Raw genomic sequence first — 23,308 nt, forward strand, 5'->3', positions numbered from 1 at the left:
AAACATTAAAAGCGGCCCCGAATGTTTCAAATTATATTAAAACTATAAATGATCGCACTTAAATTTGAGATATTAAATAGCTGTTTCGGAAGGGTGATCTCAAAATTGGCAATTTGTAGAATAGGCACAAAAGGCAGATGTTATACCCTAACAGGCATATTCAGGAGGAGTTAGTTACAATAATCACCAAAGGTTTGATAGTTCTAAATCTGAAATGAGGATAACTAGAATAAAGGAAACATTATGCTGAACAGTTAAAAAGATGAAGGGGGGTTTCAAGTTGTGTGAAATAACAAGAATCGTAGTAACTGCTTGCTTCTGGAGAACAATTGAATTCACCTTATAAGGGATTCACTTATAAGGGAAAAGGTAATTCTTTAGGAGAAAATTCTGGTCTGGCAAATTGAAAGGTTTTTTTTTTGCAATGATTTACTCATAAGAAGCATACACAAACAGAGACAAACTCCATTCTGTTCTCCCATATGGTCAACATTTCTGATAACAACTTTGAGCCAGGGATTCTAAATAATATATGAGAAAAATAAAGACCATCCGAAAAGATGTGAAGAGAGCCAGTGCATTTGAGCTTCTTCTGAGCACCAAACATACGACTCACTGATGCTGTGCCACATGTATCCTGGTCTGTACAGCTCCATAGATAGGCTACCAGTTTGACTTGGGATCACAGTTGGACTTTAATCATACATAGAATTTTCTTTACCATCTTTGAAGTCACAATTTGTAGCAAAGGCATTGCTACAAATACAATGGCTACAAAATTGTGTTTATTTTGGAGTGTACCAGGAAGAATTATAGAGTTAGTTTCCTGCCCTTAAAAATGAAGATCCGTATATTATGGAAAGTGAAAACTAGGGCTTAAATATACTAGAAGTACATGCTTTGTGTATTGATAAACTTGTTAATTTAAATAATAATAACAATATATGTCATCAATATTATAAACACAGTTATTTAAAATGTTTTTTTACTTTTAGCTTTATTTTTTGTTTCTCTTCTCTCCCCACTTCCCCATTTTAAGAAAAAAGGCACAGAATGTTCTTAAGGAAGCACACTCTATACTTTTTCTTTCTTTGGTCTTTTTGCTAAGTTTTGTGCGAACAAAAAATAATTTACTAAGTTTTACTATGATCATTTGATAATTCTTGTCAAAGAAATCTTTAATTAGAGCAAATGGTTCAAGTAAAGGCTTGGAGGAGTAGTTTAGCAGAACTAACAAGTAAATTTCCACAAATATTAAAGTTCAGCATATTGCAATTCAAAAGTAATCACTGTAAACTATAGAGATCAGACATACTTGTCAAGATTCCATTAATATGCATGTCAGAATTCAGTATTACAGTACAGCCACTCTTTTATCCATTCCACTTTCTTCACTAGTTTTTTTTTAATCAGCAAGAGCTTTATTTTAATAGAGATACACTGGATTTATAAAAAGAAGAGGTCTGTGAGTGAATTACCAGTTCATGCTTCTACCTGGCTAATTTCATGCTACTGTAGATTTCCAAGCTGAACATTTCTTTTAGAAGCCTTTGCTTTGAGTACAATTAGAAAATAATTTTCTGTGGCTAATTTGACTAATAGCAGATTCCCAGTCTCTTAAGACATCTATCACACATTATAATTTTTCTCACAGATGCTGACATTTTTCTGCACTGAAGATGTGGGTGAGGAAATATCCTTTAACATATATTTTGAGTAGAGTTATTTTGAATCATTCTCACTAAAATCTCTTAATTTGCCTTCTCACATATTTGCTGGAATGTTCCTGTCAATGCAGAAACGTTCAAATGCTTCAAAAATTATTAATATCAAATTAAAATGAAATATTCAAGATATATATTTCCATACAGTAGTGTCGAGTGACCAGCAGTGCATCATTATGGATTGCTATTACTTTCTGTTTAAAATGAACTACTTTCAGCTTCTTAGGATCTTGGAAAACTTAGAGAATTCCAGTCTCTGAGCCCTTTCCAATACCAGGGTTTAAATTTCTTCCTTTTTGCATTAATTTGTCACTCAAAAAATGGCAATTTACATTACGAATGTATAAATATATTGGTATTCTCAAGGAAGTTGTAGTTTGTGATTCTCCTGGTATTGGTATATAACAAGTGTTGCAAATGTCTGTTCTGCCATTACTCCGTAATTAAAAACTGCTTTAAGCCCTTTACGTAGCAAAACCTTTGCGCCTATCAAAAGCTGGTATTTCTGGAAAAAATACATTTATAAAAAAAATACAGTAGGCATCCGTGGTAAGTATGGACAATAAATGCTGTATTTGATACAGGTGAAAAATCTGTATCAAATACGGTATTTATGCTCCCTACCTATTGAAATACTTTCCCAACACAGCAATGGTATTCAACATATCAATTCTTCAGCACTACTTGCCTCATCTTATGCTTCTCTGGTTTTCTATATTTTTGTTATGTCTTACATAATGCCACTGAAGAATAATATGCCTGTGGATGCTTTTCTTGGCATGCACCAGACTTAAAACAAGTACCCCCATAACATCTTCACTCTTGGCATTATATTTTTAGAAAGTATTCCAATTTTATCTTAAACATACCGATGGATTCTTGAAGAGATAGTGTCCAGGGATATGTGGAAGAGAATGCTTGCACTGCATTCTCTATTATTTTCATTATAAAAGAGAGATTTCTAATTGTCAATTTCCTGCACCGTTTTAAAATTAAAAATCTGGGATTGAACCTGGATAGAAGTTTGTCTTCTACATTAGCAAAGGAATGGAGGAATTCCTTCCCTTTATTTACTATTGAAAGATTCTGGTACAGTGAACTGGCACCAGGTTTTAAAGAACTTTTTTTTCTTTCAGTCACCTTTTTTATTTTCTAGCTTGTTTTAAATCTACTTTTATTCCCAATGCAGATAATATGGGCTGGGGGAGCGGGGAAGGATGGATATTAGCCAGGCAGTCCTTAGTATCAGTTTTATCTCAATACTTTTATCTATGCAAAATTGTGTCAGCATTTTACACACAAAAATCAGTTTTAGAATTTTCAGTTTCTCCTCGATATGACCTCCCTGAATAAATCACCCAACTACTTGCGTTTTTTTTTTCAAATATAAAAACGTTCTGCCCTGCTTAATGTTCATAGAAATGAAGATCCTTAAAACAAATTACCAGCTTGTAACATCATACAGTATTTAGCATCTCAACACTATTTATTTACTTCTGACTTTTTGTATGCCACCTGTTCTCATGGATGGAGTAGCACATTCTTAGAAAATAAAAATGGTAGTTGGGTAATGCAGTACATGACGTTGTATGCATCCCCCCCCCTTGGAAAAAAAGAGACCAAGTTAAACTGCAGTGATAGAAAGTACGTTAAAGAATTAAAAAGAGTGACAGACAAAAATCTCATCAATATCCTATTGGGCAAATGCATATTTGTGACTAGCCATACCGTAATGTTAGAGAACCGACCTTAAAAGCACTTTTATGTATGAGGTCACAGTTTGTTCTCAGAAATTAAAACATAGGCACTGGTCCTAAAATATGTTCCCTCCCTCTGTAATATTATTGTGTTTCTCCAGTTGTACATACAAAATATTGATTTTTTTCCCCTTGAGTAAGGCATGGTATAGTGCCCAGCCAAAAAAGATTAAGGAAAAACACCTAATGATTCACACAAGAAGAACCAACAAAAGAAGTAGAAAACCTAGGTCTATTTTGCACCATGTAATTATCACAATTACAATAGGAAATCTTCCATAAATTTATAATGGAATTGTAAACTAGATAAAGCCTGTGTAAGCATATCCTTTGACTTCTCTTTGGATTCTATAAATCTGTGTGAACACACAAATTATACATGATGTACCATATCATTTCTTACACTCAGAAAATGAGTGTCCAGATAGACCGTATTTCTACCAGAATGAATAAGGCTATATTTCAGTGCTCTATTCTCTTCACAAGGGGCATCTTACAAAGCTTCTTAACATATGAGCTCTTTCAGTAACAACTTAAATATTTTGATTTCAGTTTTTCCTGACCTAAATATTACAAAGGTTATAGTTAAAATATGATATATAATGTTCATTTCTTTTCTCATCTGCCTTCCTTTATCTCTAGGGGGTTCCCAATCCACCATGTTTTGAGTACTCGTGCTTATTAAGCAGGAAAATTGGAAGATTAATAAATGAAAGCTATATTTTACTGTCAGATACATTTGATTAGGAGACACAGTTCTTATAAAATATGACAGGAAAGCTTAATTGCCCAAGTTTTTAAATATAAGAAACAATGAGATTCTCTGTGGATATTGACAAAATTGTGTACAAAATTGTGTACAAAAATATTACAAGCTGAGTTTTTTTTCCAAACTCATAACTGTACCGGCAACATGACTTTTATTTATGTATTTTCTGTACTTCTTAAATTGAAATGTTTTCATAAGTTACAAAAACAGATTTTGCCGTTTGCTTAAATTTTATTTTAATAGATAATCTGGCATCAGCATTATTAACTCAGTACTTTAAGGCAGTATATACAATACATTAGATTAAAACTGATTGAATTTGGTTGATATTAGGACCACTATACCCAACCTAACATATTTTCTGATTGCATGGACAACATTTTCTTCCCATGAATTTTCCATCCTATCTTAATCAGTTTATTGTTACAACTACTAATATAGCAGGATATATGAAACAATACTGATTTAAAATAGAGCTTTAGTATTTAACTTATTAACAATAATATATAGAAAAAAGAGACCAAAATTAATCAGAAAGCAGACTTGAAAATTTTAAAAATGATTTTTAGATTTCAGTTTTAAAATTTTGATTTAGAAGCTACATTCTCCTTTTCCCATCCATGGCAGTATCTTTTGTATTGGAGCTGATTTGAAGCAATATGCCATTGTAGAGACAATTGTGTATGAGGAAATTCTATTGAACTTGGTGAGATTCATTTCTACATACTGTTGGGCTTTTGGCTGTTTTTAATCAGATGGTAGGCTTTCCCAACAGTGGGAAATGGATAAAGTGAGGCGCAACAAAAAAACAAAAACAAAGGCCAATAACATCTTCACTCGTGGTATAATATTTTTAGAAACCATTCTGATTTTACCTTAAACATACTGGTGGATTCTTGAAGAGATAGTGTACAGGGATATGTGGAAGGGAATGCCTGCACTGCAATCTTCTTTTGATTATAAAACAGAGATTTCTAATCGTCAATTTTCTGCACTGTTTTAAAATTAAAAATCTGGGATTGAACCTGGACCAGAGTAATTTACATTAGCAAAGGAATGGGGTGTAGCTCCTTCTCTTTATTTACTATTGAAAATTCTGGTACAATGAACTAGCACCAGGTTTTAAAGAACTTTTTTCTTTCTTTCAGCCACCTTTTTCACTTTCTAGCTTGTTATAAATCTACTTTTATTCCCAATACAAATAATATGAGCTGGGGCGGGGGGAAGAATGGATATTCGCCAGATAGTCTTTAGTACCTATGCAAAAGTTAGGATCAGCTTTTTTAAACACAGAAGTCAGTTTTAGAATTTTCAGTTTCTCTTTGCTATAACCTCCCTGAATAAATCACACAACTACATGAGGTTTTTTTAAACATAAAAAGGAGTTTATTTATTAATAATTCATGAGTTCTCATCGAACATGCACGAAGCAACGGTGCTATTCAATAGAGAATACTGTCATCATCTGTCACTGTTTTATTTGACATTTACACTTTTTTTTGTAACATACTGAAAAACTTTCTCAGATAGCACAGTAAGATTATTTCAATAATAATAAAAAGCACTGCAATGCACATTAAACTTCCCTCTTGATAGTAATTTCTTGGTACAGAATTGTGTGTCTTGGTTAGTGGTTCCATTATTTAATGTTTTCAATAGTAGCCTCTCATGGCACTTGAAACCTTTTTGGCTGATTAATATATGAACCTGAGTGGATGGTTGATAAACTATTTGAATAAATAAGAGCTTACGTGAAAGATAGATTTGTTGAAGAAAAATAATCCTAATAGGTTGTGAAAAAGAAGGTAGATAATAGCTTTTTGTGAAAGAAGTTGATATAAATGAATTGCCATTGTTGATGCCAAATAAATATTTAGGGAGGGAGTGCTACAGTGGTATAAAATTGGAAGCATGAAGAGGACATTTAGCACAATAACAATTTAGAGTTAAGAGGGTTTAAGCAATTTCTTGCTAATATTAGGCTTATGAAAATCTTTCTGCTCTGTAGGTTAGTTATCATTTATAAAAATTGCAGAACCAGCTGATACATTCATAAACTAATTATTGTAGCAGCTGGGTGTACATGGTGCAATATGTCTGAGGCTATGAAGTATCACTGATTTTTTGGGTCCTGCTGTGATTTGTGTACATTCATGCCCAGGCTGTAGAAGACTAGATCCCTTAATCTGATCAGTCAAGCACACAGTTTCTGGGAAAACTGGATTTCTCTTTCCCTAAATAACAAGAACGGGCTTCACCTTCAGAACGAAGCTTTGCTAAATATGCCATTAGCGTATTTCCACAGGGGAATCAAGTCATTTTCTGGTGTCCTAAGGATGGGACCTTTGCCTGCTAACTTCCTGTGCCAGAAATTAATTTGGTTTGCTCATGTCTTGCACGCATGATCACATGGCAGTCTAGTTCATTCCTTAATAGTTTCATGGTCAGGACCTTGCAAGGTGCCAGGCAAATTGAACATGATGCTGCCTAAAGTATAATGACAGAGAGCACACCATTCATAATGAGACCTGTAGTGTCAAGCTAAGTGCTGGTAATGAGTGCAGATTATAGGAGTAGTTATCAATCAAATACAGCTGAGTGTTGCATGAAATATTCCAAGATCATAAGGAAGAGGAGAGATGTCATCTGTCACATCTCTCTTTTCAAGCTAAACATTCTGGAAAGGCAACAGCAACCCCAGGCCAGAAGATCTCAAGATCACTCAGAATATAGACTTAGAGCAGTTGTTGGATTTTTCTTAGCCTTTGATAAAATACGAAGAGAACAAACACGGAAACAAGTTTTCCAAGGGAATGTGTTGAAGCCATACTTGTTCAAATAGTTTGTATGTAATCAATGTATTCAAGTAAAAAATAAAAAGAATGCAGGAAGAAGTACTCCCCCCTTCCATGTTCTATTTTACATTTCAAAAAAAAATAATTCCTTTGTATAGAAGGACCCCTGAGAAAACACTTTAGAGCCGAGACTTTTAAAGGTCTATTTGCTTGTTGCTTTATTATTAAAGAGACATGGGATTTTGAGTGAGGGGAAGAGAATGTGGGAGTCAACCATCACCTGATTCCGTGGTTAGCCATGTACCATACGGAATAGTAAATGCAGATATTTATTCCAAGTAAATGATTAGATATCTTCCTTTTATTTCCCACCACTCCTAGCTTATTGCAAGAAAAGATCAGGTCTGCACAACTGTGGCCTCTCACTTGTAAAAACAAGGCAGTGTTGTGTTACAGATTAGTTTATAAATCCCCCGTGGCTTCACAGTTCAGTGCCTACAGCTGCTGCAGATGGGCCTGGCTTTTTGTCTCTTCACTGTGCTGCAGCCGGCAGTTGAAGGAGAAAATGGAATGATCAGGTTATTAACATGTAGGCCGTGAGGAAGAGGCTGCACAATGAGAACAGCTGGTATGGCTGTCTTGGCTGATGCAGCGGAGATAATCAAATCTTGCTTTTCTTTCTTCTTTTTTTGGGGGGAAAGGGAGGTAAAGGCAGAAGATGCAGTGGAGAGTTAGGCAAATCATCACATGATATTATGCAGTTGTTAACATTACAATTAAAAATATAAAAAACTAATACAAATTTTAAGGACTACAAGAATAAAAGGAAGAAATAGAAAGTGCAGGAAAAATAGAAGTAAAATAGAAAAGAAATAAAAATATAGTAAAGAAAAGAAATATATGAAGAAGTGACTTCTCTCTTTTTCACAATAGGTATAAACAATTTTAGTAATTTATCACATTCTCTTAAAATACAACAAATTATCTCCTTCTTTCCATATCTCAAATATTATCTAAAAACAAATCCTTGATGTCTCCTGGTTCAATACTGGTCAGCAAAAAGTCTATTAAGAGTTATCAGAGATATCAACATACATATTTTAACCTTGATCAAATAAACAGCCTTTATGTTCCTTCTTTTTATTACCTCATTAGCCTATTTTCTAGATCAGATCCTATGACTGATATGATGAGTCAAGGTCATATTTTAAAACATTTGAAGATAGAGCTTGTATGTGTTCTATGTTTGCTTGCTTTATGCTATGCTAAAATACTAGGTGAATGCTGTGTCTCACCCTTGTGCCCTGCCAAGTTGTCACATTTGTTTAATTAATTTAAGCTATTTTTATTCCAGGTTGCAGCAGGTCTGGATAACACAATTATGTATTAGAACTATTAGTCAAAGCCTGATAATAGGTACATCTTCCCAATTTACTGTGAATTTCAGAATGGGGAGGGAATTTAAAAGCAAGAGATTTTGTAAGTGAGGCTGGAAGGATGGATCTGAAGGGCATACATAAATACATGCATACATACATACATGTATGTATGTATATACACACACACACAGAGTACCAGGGCAAGCATAGGTTGATAGCCCATTAATATACTGTAATACTAAAGGAAGATACATTATTGTGAATGTGAAGAAAAAAAATACAAGAGCCCTAACAATAAGGAGGATCTATGATATTGGATACCTGGTAATTAGCAGTAAAGTATGCTGTTCTTCCCACCCACCCCATTGTTCAAGGTCTTTGTTTCCAAATTCTGTTATGTTAGCATATAGCTTTTCCTTCACAATTACTGTAAAAATTACGAGATTAAATTTCCCCTTCTCCCATCTCAGAACACTAAAACTAGCCACATACGGTACATTGTAGTAAACAATCTGGGAAAAAACGGTTTCTCAATAGCAGTCAAGGTTACTATTGAACGACTATATTACTGCTTAACAATGCATGTGTGCTGATATATTTATTTATTTACTTACTTTTTTTCCCCCCAGGGTTGGCTGTGTGAGTTGTTGCGTTGGAAAGAAAACCCAAGCCCTGAAAATCGAACACTTTGGGAAAATCTGTGCACCATTCGGCGATTCTTGAATCTTCCCCAACATGAGAGGGATCTCATCTATGAAGAAGAATCTCGGCATCATCACAGCGAACGTATGCAGCATGTTGTCCAGCTTACTCCTGAGCCTGTACAGGTCAGTGCTTTGGTTATCCAATTTAAATGTTTGTTTTGCTCTATTTTATGTATTTCAATTGACTTCTATTCCATCTGGTACCTGGAAACTCAAGAGAAGCCAACGTAATATTCTTTTCTTCAGTTTCCCCCTTCACCAACAAATGCAGTTTAATCTAATGATGTAGATCAGTGGTTCCCAAACTTGGCAACTTTAAGACTTGTGGACTTCAGTTGAAGTCCACAAGTCTTAAAGTTGCCAAGTTTGGGAACCACTGATGTAGATAGAACTGAAGGAGGTGATTGGTCTGAAATGATTCAGCAGGTTTTCATAGCTGAGCCTGGGTCTAAGCTTGACTTTACCTTCTTTTTATTCTAACCTTCTATTTGGTGCATCATATTCCACATTACATTCTGAAATAATTCAGCATTAGAATAAAGAATGTGTTGAGAAAGAACCCTAAAAACAATAGAAATATAACAAAATCATAAATATTTCTAAAACCAGGGAAACTGTTTCCTTATCCTAGATTTAATTTCACATGTTATTAAAAACTGTATAACAATTTTAGTTTAGAGAAAAATTATCAGCCTTCAATGTGTATAGGCTCCAATTGTAGCTGAAGCCATATTTAGAGCTAGAGTCTGTTTAGCAGCTGACCTGTATAATTTAGTCCACTTGGAAATCTCTTTAAATGCACCCACATTTCTGCATTTTCTCTTGGTTTCATGTATTGCTTTTGCAAAATGATATGCTTGTATTTGTTAGCCAGTTACAGAGTTTTGAATAAATATCTTTTTATTGATTGATGAAATATGAAGAAAAGTATCCACAACAGTGATGGCTAACCTTTTTGTCGTTGAGTGCCAAAAGCGTGCATGTGTGACAGAGCACGTGTGTGCGACCATAATGTACGTGTGACCCCCTGACCCCTTCCCCTGTGCCCTGCCCATTGCACATGCATGCTCGACCCCCTGTGATCCCCCCATGCTCCCCTCATGCATGCGTGCATGTCTCCTGCATGCCGTCCATGCATGCTCAACAGAGATCCGAAAACCAGCCGGCTGGTGGTGGTGGGGTGCACATGCATGTGTGGTGCAACTGAGCTGGAATGATAGATTGTGTGCCCGCAGAGAGGGCTCTGCATGCCACCTATGGCACACGTGCCATAGGTTTACCGTCATGGATCTAGAATAAGTTTTTAGAATTTTGGACATTCTCCAACAACCTTGTCATAGTATATATATTTTATATAATGGTACTCTTGCATCAATCAATATGTACTGAGTTTAAATATTGTAAGTGGTGCATATGTATTAAAAGGGTTGAATAGATATCTATATATTGTTCAATAAAATACATCTCCCATTCTTTTTCTAATCTAATATTTTGTAAATAGTATTCTTAAATGAATTCATTAAGCAACACGCATTTAAGACTATATACTGTAGACGGATGTTTCTGTGATTTTCCTGTCTGTCTGTCTGTCTGTCTACCTGTCTGTCTGCCTATCATCTATCTATCATCTACAACAGGGGTTGGTTGCTGCTGGCATTACTGCTGGTTCGCTGTATGCGCCGTTTTGCACGTGTGCTCTCTTTGCTCTCGCGCACATGTACACACGTGTGCAGTTGCCAAAAAATTGCTCTACGCATTCACAGAACATTAAAAAAGGAGTAACAAGCAACGGCATGGGCAACTAAGTGAACTGGTTCAGGGGCGTGGCCAGCCGTCCGTCCCTACCAGTTCGGTGACCCAGTTGCAAAATCCACTACCGGTTCACTTGAATCGGTGTGAATCAGTAGGAACCCACTTCTATCTGCAAAAATAAATTAAAATATAGATGTAACCATGATATCTAGACTGTAATTGCACTGCAACATGAATAATGCCTGTCAAATGTGACCTTACACCTTCCATTATCTTATTTGGAGATGATCCACAAGGCTATTAATACCTATTTGCATAATGATCACTTAAAATAATAAAAATGAAATGCTTGATTTCAAGTATCCTGCAACATTTCAAGTGATAAATAATAATCTTATCTTTGCCTCATTTGCAACCAAATCCTAATTCTATTCTTCAATTGCATTCTCAGTGAATGATAAATTTAATTTACTACAGTACATGGAGAGATATTAAATATAATTAAATTTTATTAGCTTAACCAAAATTAATAATCAAATCTAATTTTGTAAAAAATATTTAATCTGAATATATCAGGGTTAGCCAAATAATTATTACTCCCTTTATTGTTTTATTTTGTATATTGTAAAATAAATGTGATAAATTGTTCCAACTTGCATGAAAAAGATAAAGGTGTTGAAATAAATATACTGTATTTTATCTTCTAGATTTTATCATAGAAATAAGTGGTTTTCAAAGTTTTTCAAACTGTGCAACCTTGTTAGTTAAAAAAATCCTGGACCTTCTGATTAAAAGGCAAAACTCCACTGACAGAAAAAATGACTTTGTTTGAGTGAACCTGTTTTTTTTCAAACCCTCTGTCTTATACAAAACCCCAACACATTTTCATGAATCCTATCTTAATCAGTTTATCCTCAGAACATATTTTTAAAAAGCCTGATATGAATAACTAGAAACAAGGAGATTCTGAGTCTCGGCCTCCCTTAAAAATGAAAGTTGAGTGACCTTGGACCTTTCTGAGCCTAATCCACTTCACTAGGTGGTTATTGTGGGGAAGAATGGAGACAGGAGCATTAGGTATGTGCCATGTCTTCAGCTATTTTTTTCCAACTTAAAAAGTTGGATCAAAATCTGTCCCCACTAACTAACCGCAATTCGGACTGTCAATTCCATTATTAAGTGATGCGATCATAAAATGAAAACTCATATGACTATGCCTGTCTTATGAAGGCGGTTCTGGCTGTGGTTGTTAAGTGACTTACTCTGGGTCATTAAACAAAATATCACATAACTGTGGCATGCGACTTCTGGCTGGGAAGATCACAGGTAGCAATGATATGACTGCAGGAGACTGCAATCATTGTAATGATTGCAATGCACTGTAATGACAGTAGGATAGAATAAAAATCATGTGAAGTGTTTGTACCCCTTTACAATGCCTTGATAAGACCACACTTGGGATATAGCATCCAGTTTTGGTTGCTGCGATATAAAAAAGATGTTGAGACTCTAGAAGGAGTGCAGAGAAGAGCAACAAAGATGATTAGGGGACTGGACATTAAAGCATATGAAGAATGGTTGCAGGAATTGGGTGTGTCCACTTTAATGAAAAGATGAAAGAGGGGTGACATAATAGCAGTGTTCCAATTTAAGGGGCTGTCACAAATAAGAGGGGATCAACCTATTCTCTAAATCCCCTGAGGGCAGGAGAAGAAGGAATGATTGGAAACTAATCAAGGAGAGCACCAATCTAGAACTAAGGAGAAATTTCCTGACAGTTAAACAGTTAATCAACGGAACAACTTGCCTTCGGAAGTGGTGGGTGCTCCATCACTGGAGCTTTTAAAGAAGAGATTGGACAACCATTTGTCTGAGATAGTATAGGTTCTTCTGCTTGAGCAGGGAGTTGGACTAGAAGACCTCCAAGGTCCCTTCTAACTGTATTGTTCTGTTATGTTCTTGGCTTGGCATGCCCGTTGTGAAGATGTGACATGGGGATATTGCAATGACCGCAACTTCGAATGGGTGCTGAACAAATGGTCAGTCAGCAAGGACTGCCTGTACACACATGTGTGCATGCACATACACGGACACACCCACACACACAGTACCGTACTGTCCCAAAAGCTATTAAGGAAGAGAGAAGGGAATGCTCTGCCCAGAGTCACGTGCTTATGACATGAGTGGCTCTAGAATTAGATAAATAGGTAGGCTGAGTGGGAAAAAAATTACCACTGACTGGAAAGTTTAATTTTGTCGGGACTTGGTGTATCAAGGCTTTGACTATCGAGTGTTGGTACGATTAAACCAGATACATTTTATAGTGAAATGGCTATTTTGAAAAGCTCATGAAATCTTTGGTTCCATTTTCTGTTACACTATCGACCCAAATGTCCTAGGAAGGGAAGAAAAAGCCATAAGTGACATGCGGTCCTATTTAGTGGATCCTTATTTACAAATTGTAGCCCTAATATTCAGTGGCCAAATAGCAAATTATGGCAGTGTCATTTTCTATTTAAAAGAAAGGAAAATAGCATTGCTAAGCTTTTTATTCTTCCTCAAACCTTGCAAACATATAGAAAAGTGGCTGAACATTTTAGCCTTCCCCTCCCCACCCTAATCACAAATAATTATATCTATGTTCTTTTGGATCATTGGCATTTTTTAAAAAAAGGATACAGCCTCCTCCTATCGTAAAAACAGCTACCACAATTTTGTTGTATATGAATTTATTGCAAGATTAATAACACAAAGAAGGAAAAATCTTGTTCTCAAATGCATTATCATTATCTACCCTTTAAAAAACTTTTTATTTTAAGAAAAGAAAATTAATTCTATGCATAAATTGGCCAAATAAAGCAGTGGAGGTGAGAAATATTTCTGCAAAATTGGAGTTTCTATTGATGTCTCTATTTCCTTGTACAATACTATTTTAAATGAGGAAATAGAGACATCCAGTTTTGCAGAAAGAATTCTTACCAATATTTTATATTTGAAGTTAATGAAAAATATTAGGGCATATACATACAGAATAGAAAGGAAAAAACCCCTGAAGTTACCATTAAACATGAATCATAGCTACTTTCAAAATGGTATTAGTATAAAACCTTAAGATGCAGGGAATGTCAAAAGCATTCAGATAATGTAATATAACCAAATTCATTTAATGATGAAAGTGTATTGTACAATTTTTGTTACATACTGAATGGATGGTAGATTTTTGCTAAAGAATGCAAATACTTTAAATAATGTAATTATATTGGTTGCCTGCAAAGTAGAATACAATATTGTTTGACTCAGGAAAACTGTATTGACAATCTTGAGTGATGCTAGCTAATACCGTATGTGCTTCTCTGTGTAATGTGGTAGAATCTATTTGCACAATACACAATATGAATTTGAGTGGATATGCTGAGTCAGTAAATATGTGCTAAACCAACATCTTCTGTATACCTCACAACCTCATTATACTTATTCTCTGTCTTTCATCACAACATTTTGTTTGGTTAGTCCCTTCTGAAACAAAGTTCTTATTGATTTCTATTTTAGTCCACTGCCCTGTGCAACCCTGTGTCTTGCATTCTTTTTGCATTTCTGATTCATACCTATACTTTATTTTGTTCTTTTAAAAATTATTACGTGATGAATAAGGTTCACCGACAAAAGGACGACGACAAAAGGGCGCCCGACTAAACCACGGTGACAAAACCACGAGTTCTAAACCGCACTGACGAATGAGCGCTGAGGCGTGCCGACAACAGCACGCTGACAGAAGCGTGCTCTAAACCTAACCCTAACTCTAACCCTAAACCTAACCCTAAACCTAAACCTAAACCTAAACCTAAACCTAATCCTAAACTAACCCTTACCTTAACTTAAATCGCGCTTCTGTCGGTGTGCTGTTGTCGGCACGCTGTTGTTAGCGCATTGATGACATCGTGGTTTTAGCACTGCGGTTTTGTCGGCGCGCTTTTGTCGTGCGCGCATTTGTCAGGTCACGGATGAATAATAATAGTACAAAAACCCTCAGTAATAAGATGGTAATAAAAATAAATAAAATCAGTAAAATAATTGCAGAGAGAGAAAAAAACATGCACATTTCGAATAAAGAAGCAATGATTGCATTTGTATGAGAATGCATAACAGTGTGCATATCTATTAGCGCTGCACTTCTCTTAATAGGGTATGCCTAGTGCCATCCAAAATTAGTTCAGTTGGTCATGCAGAACTAATTTCCAGGATTTCTCCAAAAGAGCAGATTATCTAGACTTACTTAAGTCTGGTTTCAAGGCTGTGTTTGTAAGTATTATTTTATCAGAAATTTACATCAGTGTATTTTCTTCCTTCATATTATTCTTGTCTTCAATATTATTTAATATCTACATGAAACTACTGAGAAAAGATAATCTAAGATTTGGGACTTTTCTTACCAGTATAAAATTGACATGTAGTTTGATCTCATGTATTACAAGGATACCGTATATACTAGGCCGACCCGAATATAAGCCGAGGCACCTAATTTTACCACAAAAAACTGGAAAAGTTATTGACTCGAGTATAAGCCTAGGGTGGGAAATGCAGCAGCTACCGGTAAATTTCAAAAATAAAAATAGATACCAATAATGTTTTTGAATATTTATTTCAAAGAAAAACAGTAAACTAGCGGTGTATTCAATGAAATACTTCACTCACCTCATGATGCTGATGTCCCGCTGTGATGATGATGTCCCGTGCAGCCGCGGGAGCGATGTCCCGCCTCCTATGACACACGGCACAGTGATTCCTATCATTGGATCACTGTACCAGAGGAGGTGGGACATCGCTATGTGGCTGCTTGCCATAACAAGGAGGAGGTGGGACATCGTTGCAGAGCGGCAGGAGGGGGAGGAAGGGGAATCGTAAGACAGCCCTGCATTACATTAGAACGTGAGGAGGGGGGATGGTGCGGTGCGCGCTGCGCGGCAAACTGACACAGAGGGAGGGGAAACTCACAGGGGCACTGGGCCATTCACGAGTGTCACCCAGCGGCATGGCCCCGCCCCTTTTTCTCCTCCATTTCGGGCAAATTTTTCACTGACTCGAGTATAAGCCGAGGTGGCTTTTTTCAGCCCAAAAAGTGGGCTGAAAAACTAGGCTTATACTCGAGTATATACAGTACTTAAGTCTGGTTTCAAGGCTGTGTTTGTAAGTATTATTTTATCAGTCATTTACATCAGTGTATTTTCTTCCTTCATATTATTCTTGTCTTCAATATTATTTAATATCTACATGAAACTACTGAGAAAAGATAATCTAAGATTTGGGACTTTTCTTACCAGTATAAAATTGACATGTAGTTTGATCTCATGTATTGCAAGGATAACTGATAATCTTCTGAATCTATGTCTGAAGGCAATACTGGACTGGATGAGGGCTAATAAATTGAGAAGTCAGGCAAAGTCCTGAATTCCCAGAAGTCAGATTCTGGAATTACAGTTCTACCTATTTGGGGTGAACTAGCTCTTCCCCTCTGAGAAATTGAATAATTTGGGATTCATTTTGCTGCTTTTTTCCTTAGGCGGTGGCTAATAGTCCTATCTTCATTGGTGTTCCTCTGCTGTTGTTCCTTAGACCAGTGTTTCTCAACCTTGGCAACTTGAAGATGTCCGGACTTCAACTCCCAGAATTCCCCAGCCAGCGAATGCTGGCTGGGGAATTCTGGGAGTTGAAGTCCGGACATCTTCAAGTTGCCAAGGTTGAGAAACACTGCCTTAGACCATAGTGTTCCATCTGGCCATAGTGACACATGTATTAGCTATTATTAGTTTGGAGTACTGCAGTGTGTTAGGTTTGGCATCACTTTTGCTAAGTTTTCAAACACTGAAATTGATTCAAATTGGTCCAAACTGTCAATATCACATTGTATGCCCCCTGCAAGACAGACATTGGTTACCAACTTGTTTCAAGATACAATTCAATCCAACCATTGAATTAGCCCCACAAAATGATTGGTTTGGGAGATACCCAGTAGCATTAGTAACTTTTAACAGTTACACCAGCAAGAGTGGGAGTAAACTTACCTATTCTGGTAAGTCAGAACGGGAAGACTAAAGCTAGAATTTATCTCTAGTGTATTGAAAGGCAGAACTCTGCAGGTATGAAAGAAGCCAATTCTTGTATGAAAAGGAACTCCAAATCAAATCAAATCAAAATGTTACACCATAATAATCCTGGTGTTGCAGTGGTTAAACTGCAGTATTGTAAGCAAACACTGCCCACAGCCTGGAGTTTGATCCTGACTGAGTTCAAAGTTAACTCAGCCTTCCACCTTTCCAAGGTCACTAAAATGAGGAGCCAGATTGTAGGGGGGGCAATATGCAAATGCTTACATTGTGATCCTCCCAGAGAGTGCTGTAAAGCACCATGAGGTGGTATATAACCTTAAAAGCTATTATTATTATTATTGCTAAAACTGTCTGGACAAGGCTGAAGCTTTTACACAAGTGCCAAATAAGGAGACTCATAGGTCAGAAAGTGCCCCACTAGTTACTGGGACAGATTTTTCAACTTTCATGACTACATCTGGAAATGATGATGTGGCCAGACAAAATCTGCAAGGAAGTCTGAACTTCTCTTTCAAGGACATATAGTCAGAAGGAACAGATTCAGTATACTTATATGAAACATGACCTGAGGCATTGTGAAAATTGACATGGAAAAAAATATTCCCAAATTTTCAAAGAGGAAAAGACCCGAGTGGCTTTCAGGCAAGCTTTTGACTCAAGAAAGTCAAAAGATTAAAACTTTGGGTAACAAAGAAGATGCAAGATGAATATACAGAGAGACTTCCTGTCCAGGCAAAAAAAAAAAGGCAAAGAAGACTGTCACTGTTTCTAAAAGAACTAAATATGGAAAACACTATGGTTTATAGAATAGAGGAAGAAAAAAAGAGCCGAGGTGGCGCAGTGGTTAGAATGCCGCACTGCAGGCTACTTCAGCTGACTGCAGTTCTGCAGTTCGGCTGTTCAAATCTCACCGGCTCAAGGTTGACTCAGCCTTCCATCCTTCCAAGGTGGGTGAAATGAGGACCCAGATTGTTGGGGGTGATATGCTGACTCTGTAAACCGCTTAGAGAGGGCTGAAAGCCCTATGAAGCGGTATATAAATCTAACTGCTATTGCTATTGCTAAGGATGCATGTTGTCTTCATAGCTTTTGAACTTATATAGAAGGTTCTGGTAAGAGATAAGCTGGAATCAGAATACCAATAATAATTTGGAGATATCCAGATGAAACTACTTAGTTAGTCAAAAGTAAAGACTTAGCATGATAATCACACAACGGAAAAGTTAAAAATTGGTTAATACAATCTTTAACGTTTATGTTGCTTAATGTCAGTATACCAGCTGATCACAAAAAAATTGAAAATTGTCAATATTTGTTTTCCTGAATTAAAAAAAAAAGAATTATTTGCTTTCTTGGATTCAAGAATGAGAATGATCAATTGCTGAAGAGAAATGAAAAAGAGATTATTCCTAAGGAGGAAGGCGATTACAAAGGATATTTCTATGACAAAAAAGGATAAATTATAATCGAAACTATTGGTTTTCAGACATTATCAAGCTAGATAACATCAGCGATATCAGGGAAGCAGAGTTTGCTGGCTGTTTATATGTGGTAGCTTGCCTACTAGCCTTGATTGGGGTATATTTTCTTTTTTTATTGCTTTCTGAGTGGAGGATTGTTTCTTCATCGGTCTTGTTTATATGGTACTCATTCCTTCTTATCTGCATTTTGTCTAATAGGTGTGTGATGAAGAATGATGTGATTAGTTCTGCTTGCCTCTTTCTTCCATTCAAAAAGAGGTCAAAGAAAGGTTCTAGTCTAATCTCAAGCACAGAAGTTCACCGTGTGACTCTTGACCAATAATTAATTCTCTCTCAATCCCATCTATGTCACAGGATTGTTATTGTGAGGATAAAGAGGAGGAAAATAGGAAGGAAGGACTTTGAATGAAAGGTGGCATATGAATTTAAGAAAAAAGAAAAATAATAAAGGTTTAACTTAACTTTCCTCCCAGGAGCATTGTGGGGATAAGTGTGGTGATTCCAATGTCTTTTACCTCTTTGAACAGTTTAGGTGATATTCTAAAGATTAAAGAATTTGTCTTACCTAGACAATATATGGTTTATGTTGGATAGGTTTAGGCATGGGTGCAAAATATTTTAAGCTAGTCTATGAGAAGGGATGGGAGGAAAACAGCTGAAAGATCTTACCATATCAGCATGTATAATATGTCTCAGTTTGCAAACAGATTTTTAGAGAGAAGACTTCTGGCAATTATCTGACATATACAGATGAGTCTGTATGATCCAGAGTAAATCATCTAAAATTAAGCCAAAATGCATTCATTTCTTCTTCTTTTTTCCAAATGAATTGATAGATTATGTAAATGCCTGAGCTTCCAGTATATCATTCAATGGTCAGTCACACAGTGTCTTTAAATACAATATTTAAATTCATGATTTACTATTTTCAAACCTATCCAAATTTGCCCTTTAGAACCAAAGCATTACAGAAATCCCAGCATGCTCTCTTTGCCTTACAATTTATAAAACAATTTTTAGAATATACTGTGCAGGAAACTATTACATAGTTAAAACCTGGGGGAGGGAACTAGGCAACAGAATAAATTGCTAATTAAAGGCAGAGTCGACAGTTATACATTTAGCTTAATATTGTCTAATATTTTCCAGTGTGTATGACTCATTCTCGAGAGTTAGGGAGATACAAATATCCTCTTTCTTTAGGAGTATCCTGTTATAACTTCCATGCTGATTTGATCCCTACCTTAAAAAAATTAGATGCCTTCTCAAATACTGTTAATGTACCTTCCCTCACTGTGTCAAATATTGATTATAGTGTAGTGTATTTTTGTCTTTAATGGGCTGGCCTAGTTTAAATATTTTGAGAGAGAGTTTATTATGCCTCAGAAGTTTATAGTAATTTTAATATAGGAGATGTATAAAGTCAAATATAACTCTCAAATGATTGTCTTTTTCCTAATTGTTGCTTCACTATAGAGAAATATGTGCCTATGTGGTTCACATTTAATGAATGTTTGACCACAGTATGTTTAGTAAGTATTAGTTGCATTTTAGACAGTGAAGAGAAGCTTAGTATATTTGTTCCTACTAGCTTTGCACATATATTGACGAAAACAATAAACTGCAAATCAAAAGAATTGAGGCTCTCTCTATATTTGGCTTTAACTCACTCAGTAGAGTTTGTTTTGATAGTTATTACAATTGCAGCAGAAAGCCAGAAGTTTATTGTTGAAAGGAAACATAACTGTTTCTGCTTAATATCAGTTGTTGCAAATTTTTATTAAGAATATGGATACAATTGTAGTACAACCCAGATGGAAGGGAGACATCCTTAATTATCTTTAATATTGTTATTATTTCATTATATCCAGAAAAAATAAAATATTTCCAGGCAAGAAATATTTTGTCATTTTTGAAATTGTAGCATATTTTCTGTGTTCTCTCACAGAGTTCACATACAGTTTCTGCGAGAGTTTTATGATATTTTTAAAAAATTTATGATAAATTTTCAATAATATGATTTTTCTCCAGTTAAAGATATTGAGTGCACATTAACATTTATACCAGATACTATTAACCAATGCAAATGAAACAACATAGCCATAAGATTGTCTCTTTTATTCATTTAGTGAAGTGATACATGCTACGAATTAAAGGCAGAGAAAGTAGCATAGAAAAAAAATGCCTTTTTTCTTAAGGTTCCCCAAGTTACCTGACATGCTCTACTAGAATTTCCTCAAACTCTTCCTAGTGGATTGAATATATGTCCGAGGGTTTACAAATGTCACCTTCCACATCAGAGAGCATTCAAGGAAAGTAAATACAGAATGTATACATATACTTTTCCTTTTGTACATTTTAGAAATACAGCCCTGAGCATTATGACTTGAGGTATGGATAAAACCACAATGTAATTTTCACTATAAAGTATAGTAAGATATAGTTTAAGAAAAATATATTTAGACATCAATGTTTTACAATACAATACGTTTGAAATAATGCATTCACACAAATTTTAAATAAACTGGATTGATACAAAATGGAAAAAATATGAATGAACACATCCTGGAAATCTGTTTCTAGATGTAACATAAAACTGTAACTTATTTGGTTTCAGTTTCTCACCATCCATAGTCATTCATTTCTAGAAAACTACTAGAGGCAAAAGTTGTACAGAATCAAGATGTCCAAGCAAAAATGAAGTAGCTGGTTTAAACAAGAAAAACAAGTATTTGCAAATATTAGAATTCTACTTTATTTTCTGACTTCTAAAGAAGTCATAGCAGAATGAAAAAATAGAGGCTGAATGATATAGCTCTAGTACAGATTAATCATACATTTTCTCAATGTCCCAAGGTAGATGGGAAAAATCAGACACAGTGTAAAGCACAAAGTGGCAAAAGTTTTTGCGATAAGATGATAGTTATTTTACTATCTTAGTAGTTAATGGTGTTTTTGTAAGTGTACATTTTACATAAAATCAGACTTCTTAATTTTTCTTAATTAGCATGATTTGAGTGCATTAATAATTCAATAACATATTGGAATAGTTATTTATAATTGCTAGTGGAAGTTTATTGCTTTCTTTTAAAAGTATAAAACAGGAAAAGTACAATTTTTCCAGATTTCTTTTTAATAAAACATGATTTTAAAATGCTAGATCTTTTCAACAGCTATATTTTTTATTGAATAACACTATTTTTCTCTCCAATATGTCAGTGGAAAAAACTCCAAACTAATTGGAGTTGCTTCTTAATTGATTTGTACAATAAAAGTTTTTGGAGAAAGAGGTCATTTTACTTTGTGAAACAAAAATTTAAAATTTCGGTATTTTCTCTTTGACATATGTTACCTCTTGGAAAAAATATTCCGCAGGATGTTTTTCAATAGGATAGCATTCTGCTTTGAATTTAGAATTAATCTTGATTTTTGCCCCCCAAGATTGCAGTCTAACCTTTCAGTTGTCATTCACTATGTTTTTCAAAAGCATAGTCTTGAGCACTTATTCTTTTTCTATTTCCTCACAGATAGAGATTGCATACTACAGTCATGTCTGAAATGGGCTATGAGAGAGTTGCTTCTACTTAGCCTTTTTATGCAGGTAGTATATTAAACATGAAAGTCAGGTTACGGTAGTGGTTAAGGCATTATCCTGGAAACTGGGAATTCTAGTCCCATTTTAAGCTCAAAGTGATCTGGGGGACCTTGGGTCAGTCACTCTCTCACAACTCTAGGAAGTGGGCAAGGGCAATAGCAGTAGCAGTTAGCAATAGCAGTTAGACTTATATACTGCTTCATAGGGCTTTCAGCCCTCTCTAAGCAGTTTACAGAGTCAGCATATCGCCCCCAACAACAATCCGGGTCCTCATTTTACCCTCTTCGGAAGGATGGAAGGCTGAGTCAACCCTGAGCCGGTGAGATTTGAACAGCCGAACTGCAGAACTGCAGTCAGCTGAAGTAGCCTGCAGTGCTGCATTTAAGCACTGCGCCACCTCGACAAACCACTTCTGGGGTGAAAAAAACATTGCAAGGACTTTTCCAGGGAATCTTGGATCTAATTGAATGGAACAAAAAAAAATTAAATGTGTACAGAGGAGAGGATACATTGTTCAATGATAAACTTTGAACTTTGATTGATGTAATCCAGCACTTTCTTATTGAAAAAAAATAAGAGAAAAAGACCAATATTAATCTACTTGTTACAACAAGGAAGGATAGCATGGCATTTTAGCAGGAGTATTGTATGTTTTGCCAGTTTGTCTTTTGGCATTGTATAGAATGCCTAGAAATTGGGTGAAATATTAAGTATTTTATAGCTTGATGTCTCATTTTTGGCACTATATAGATTTCATAGGCATTCTATAAAATGTCTAATTTACACATTGACATATACACGATTTTCTATATAAAATCTTGTATTATGTAAAATAATTGTATTTGCTTTCATTGCTACATTTTCTAAAAGCTATAGTGCTGTAAGAAGCTGAACAAATCATTGACTTTTGTGCTTTTTTTTTCAACTGTTAGTGATAAAATGAGCAAGAGCTAAGTTGCAGACTGCATAGAACAAAATTGCTTTCCCCATATATTTTAGTTACCTATGATTTTGTGGAATTTCATATAAGGCAGTACAAGTCATTCATTATAAATGTGGAAAGCCATAAAAATAGGGTATATAATTTGAGATGGAGAAACTACTACTTTTGTTTACTGTAGAATTACAAGTATTCTGTCAGCAGAAAATTATTAGTTATTTTAGGTAATGGCTACTTTTGTAAATGTATTGGATAACAGTTACCTGCTTCAGTTGAGTTCCATTCCAGTTTAGAAGCTGCACCTAGGA

General features: G+C 35.4%; 1 protein-coding gene across 2 annotated transcripts in view; it reads left to right on the plus strand.

Annotated features, from left to right (window-relative positions):
• SATB2 (SATB homeobox 2) overlaps nucleotides 1–23,308 on the plus strand; it is a 139,861-nt gene that overhangs the window by 99,851 nt on the left and 16,702 nt on the right. For both annotated transcript variants that reach the window (XM_087707416.1, XM_087707424.1), the window contains one exon: nucleotides 9,054–9,251. In XM_087707416.1, the coding sequence (XP_087563542.1) occupies nucleotides 9,054–9,251 (198 nt within the window). The remainder of the gene's footprint in view (nucleotides 1–9,053; nucleotides 9,252–23,308) is intronic.

This window comes from Thamnophis sirtalis, unplaced genomic scaffold (assembly GCF_051295495.1).
Source record: "Thamnophis sirtalis isolate CommonGarterSnake01/CBP01778 unplaced genomic scaffold, rThaSir2_p1.2 scaffold_1, whole genome shotgun sequence".
Taxonomy (NCBI): Eukaryota; Metazoa; Chordata; class Lepidosauria; order Squamata; family Natricidae; genus Thamnophis; species Thamnophis sirtalis.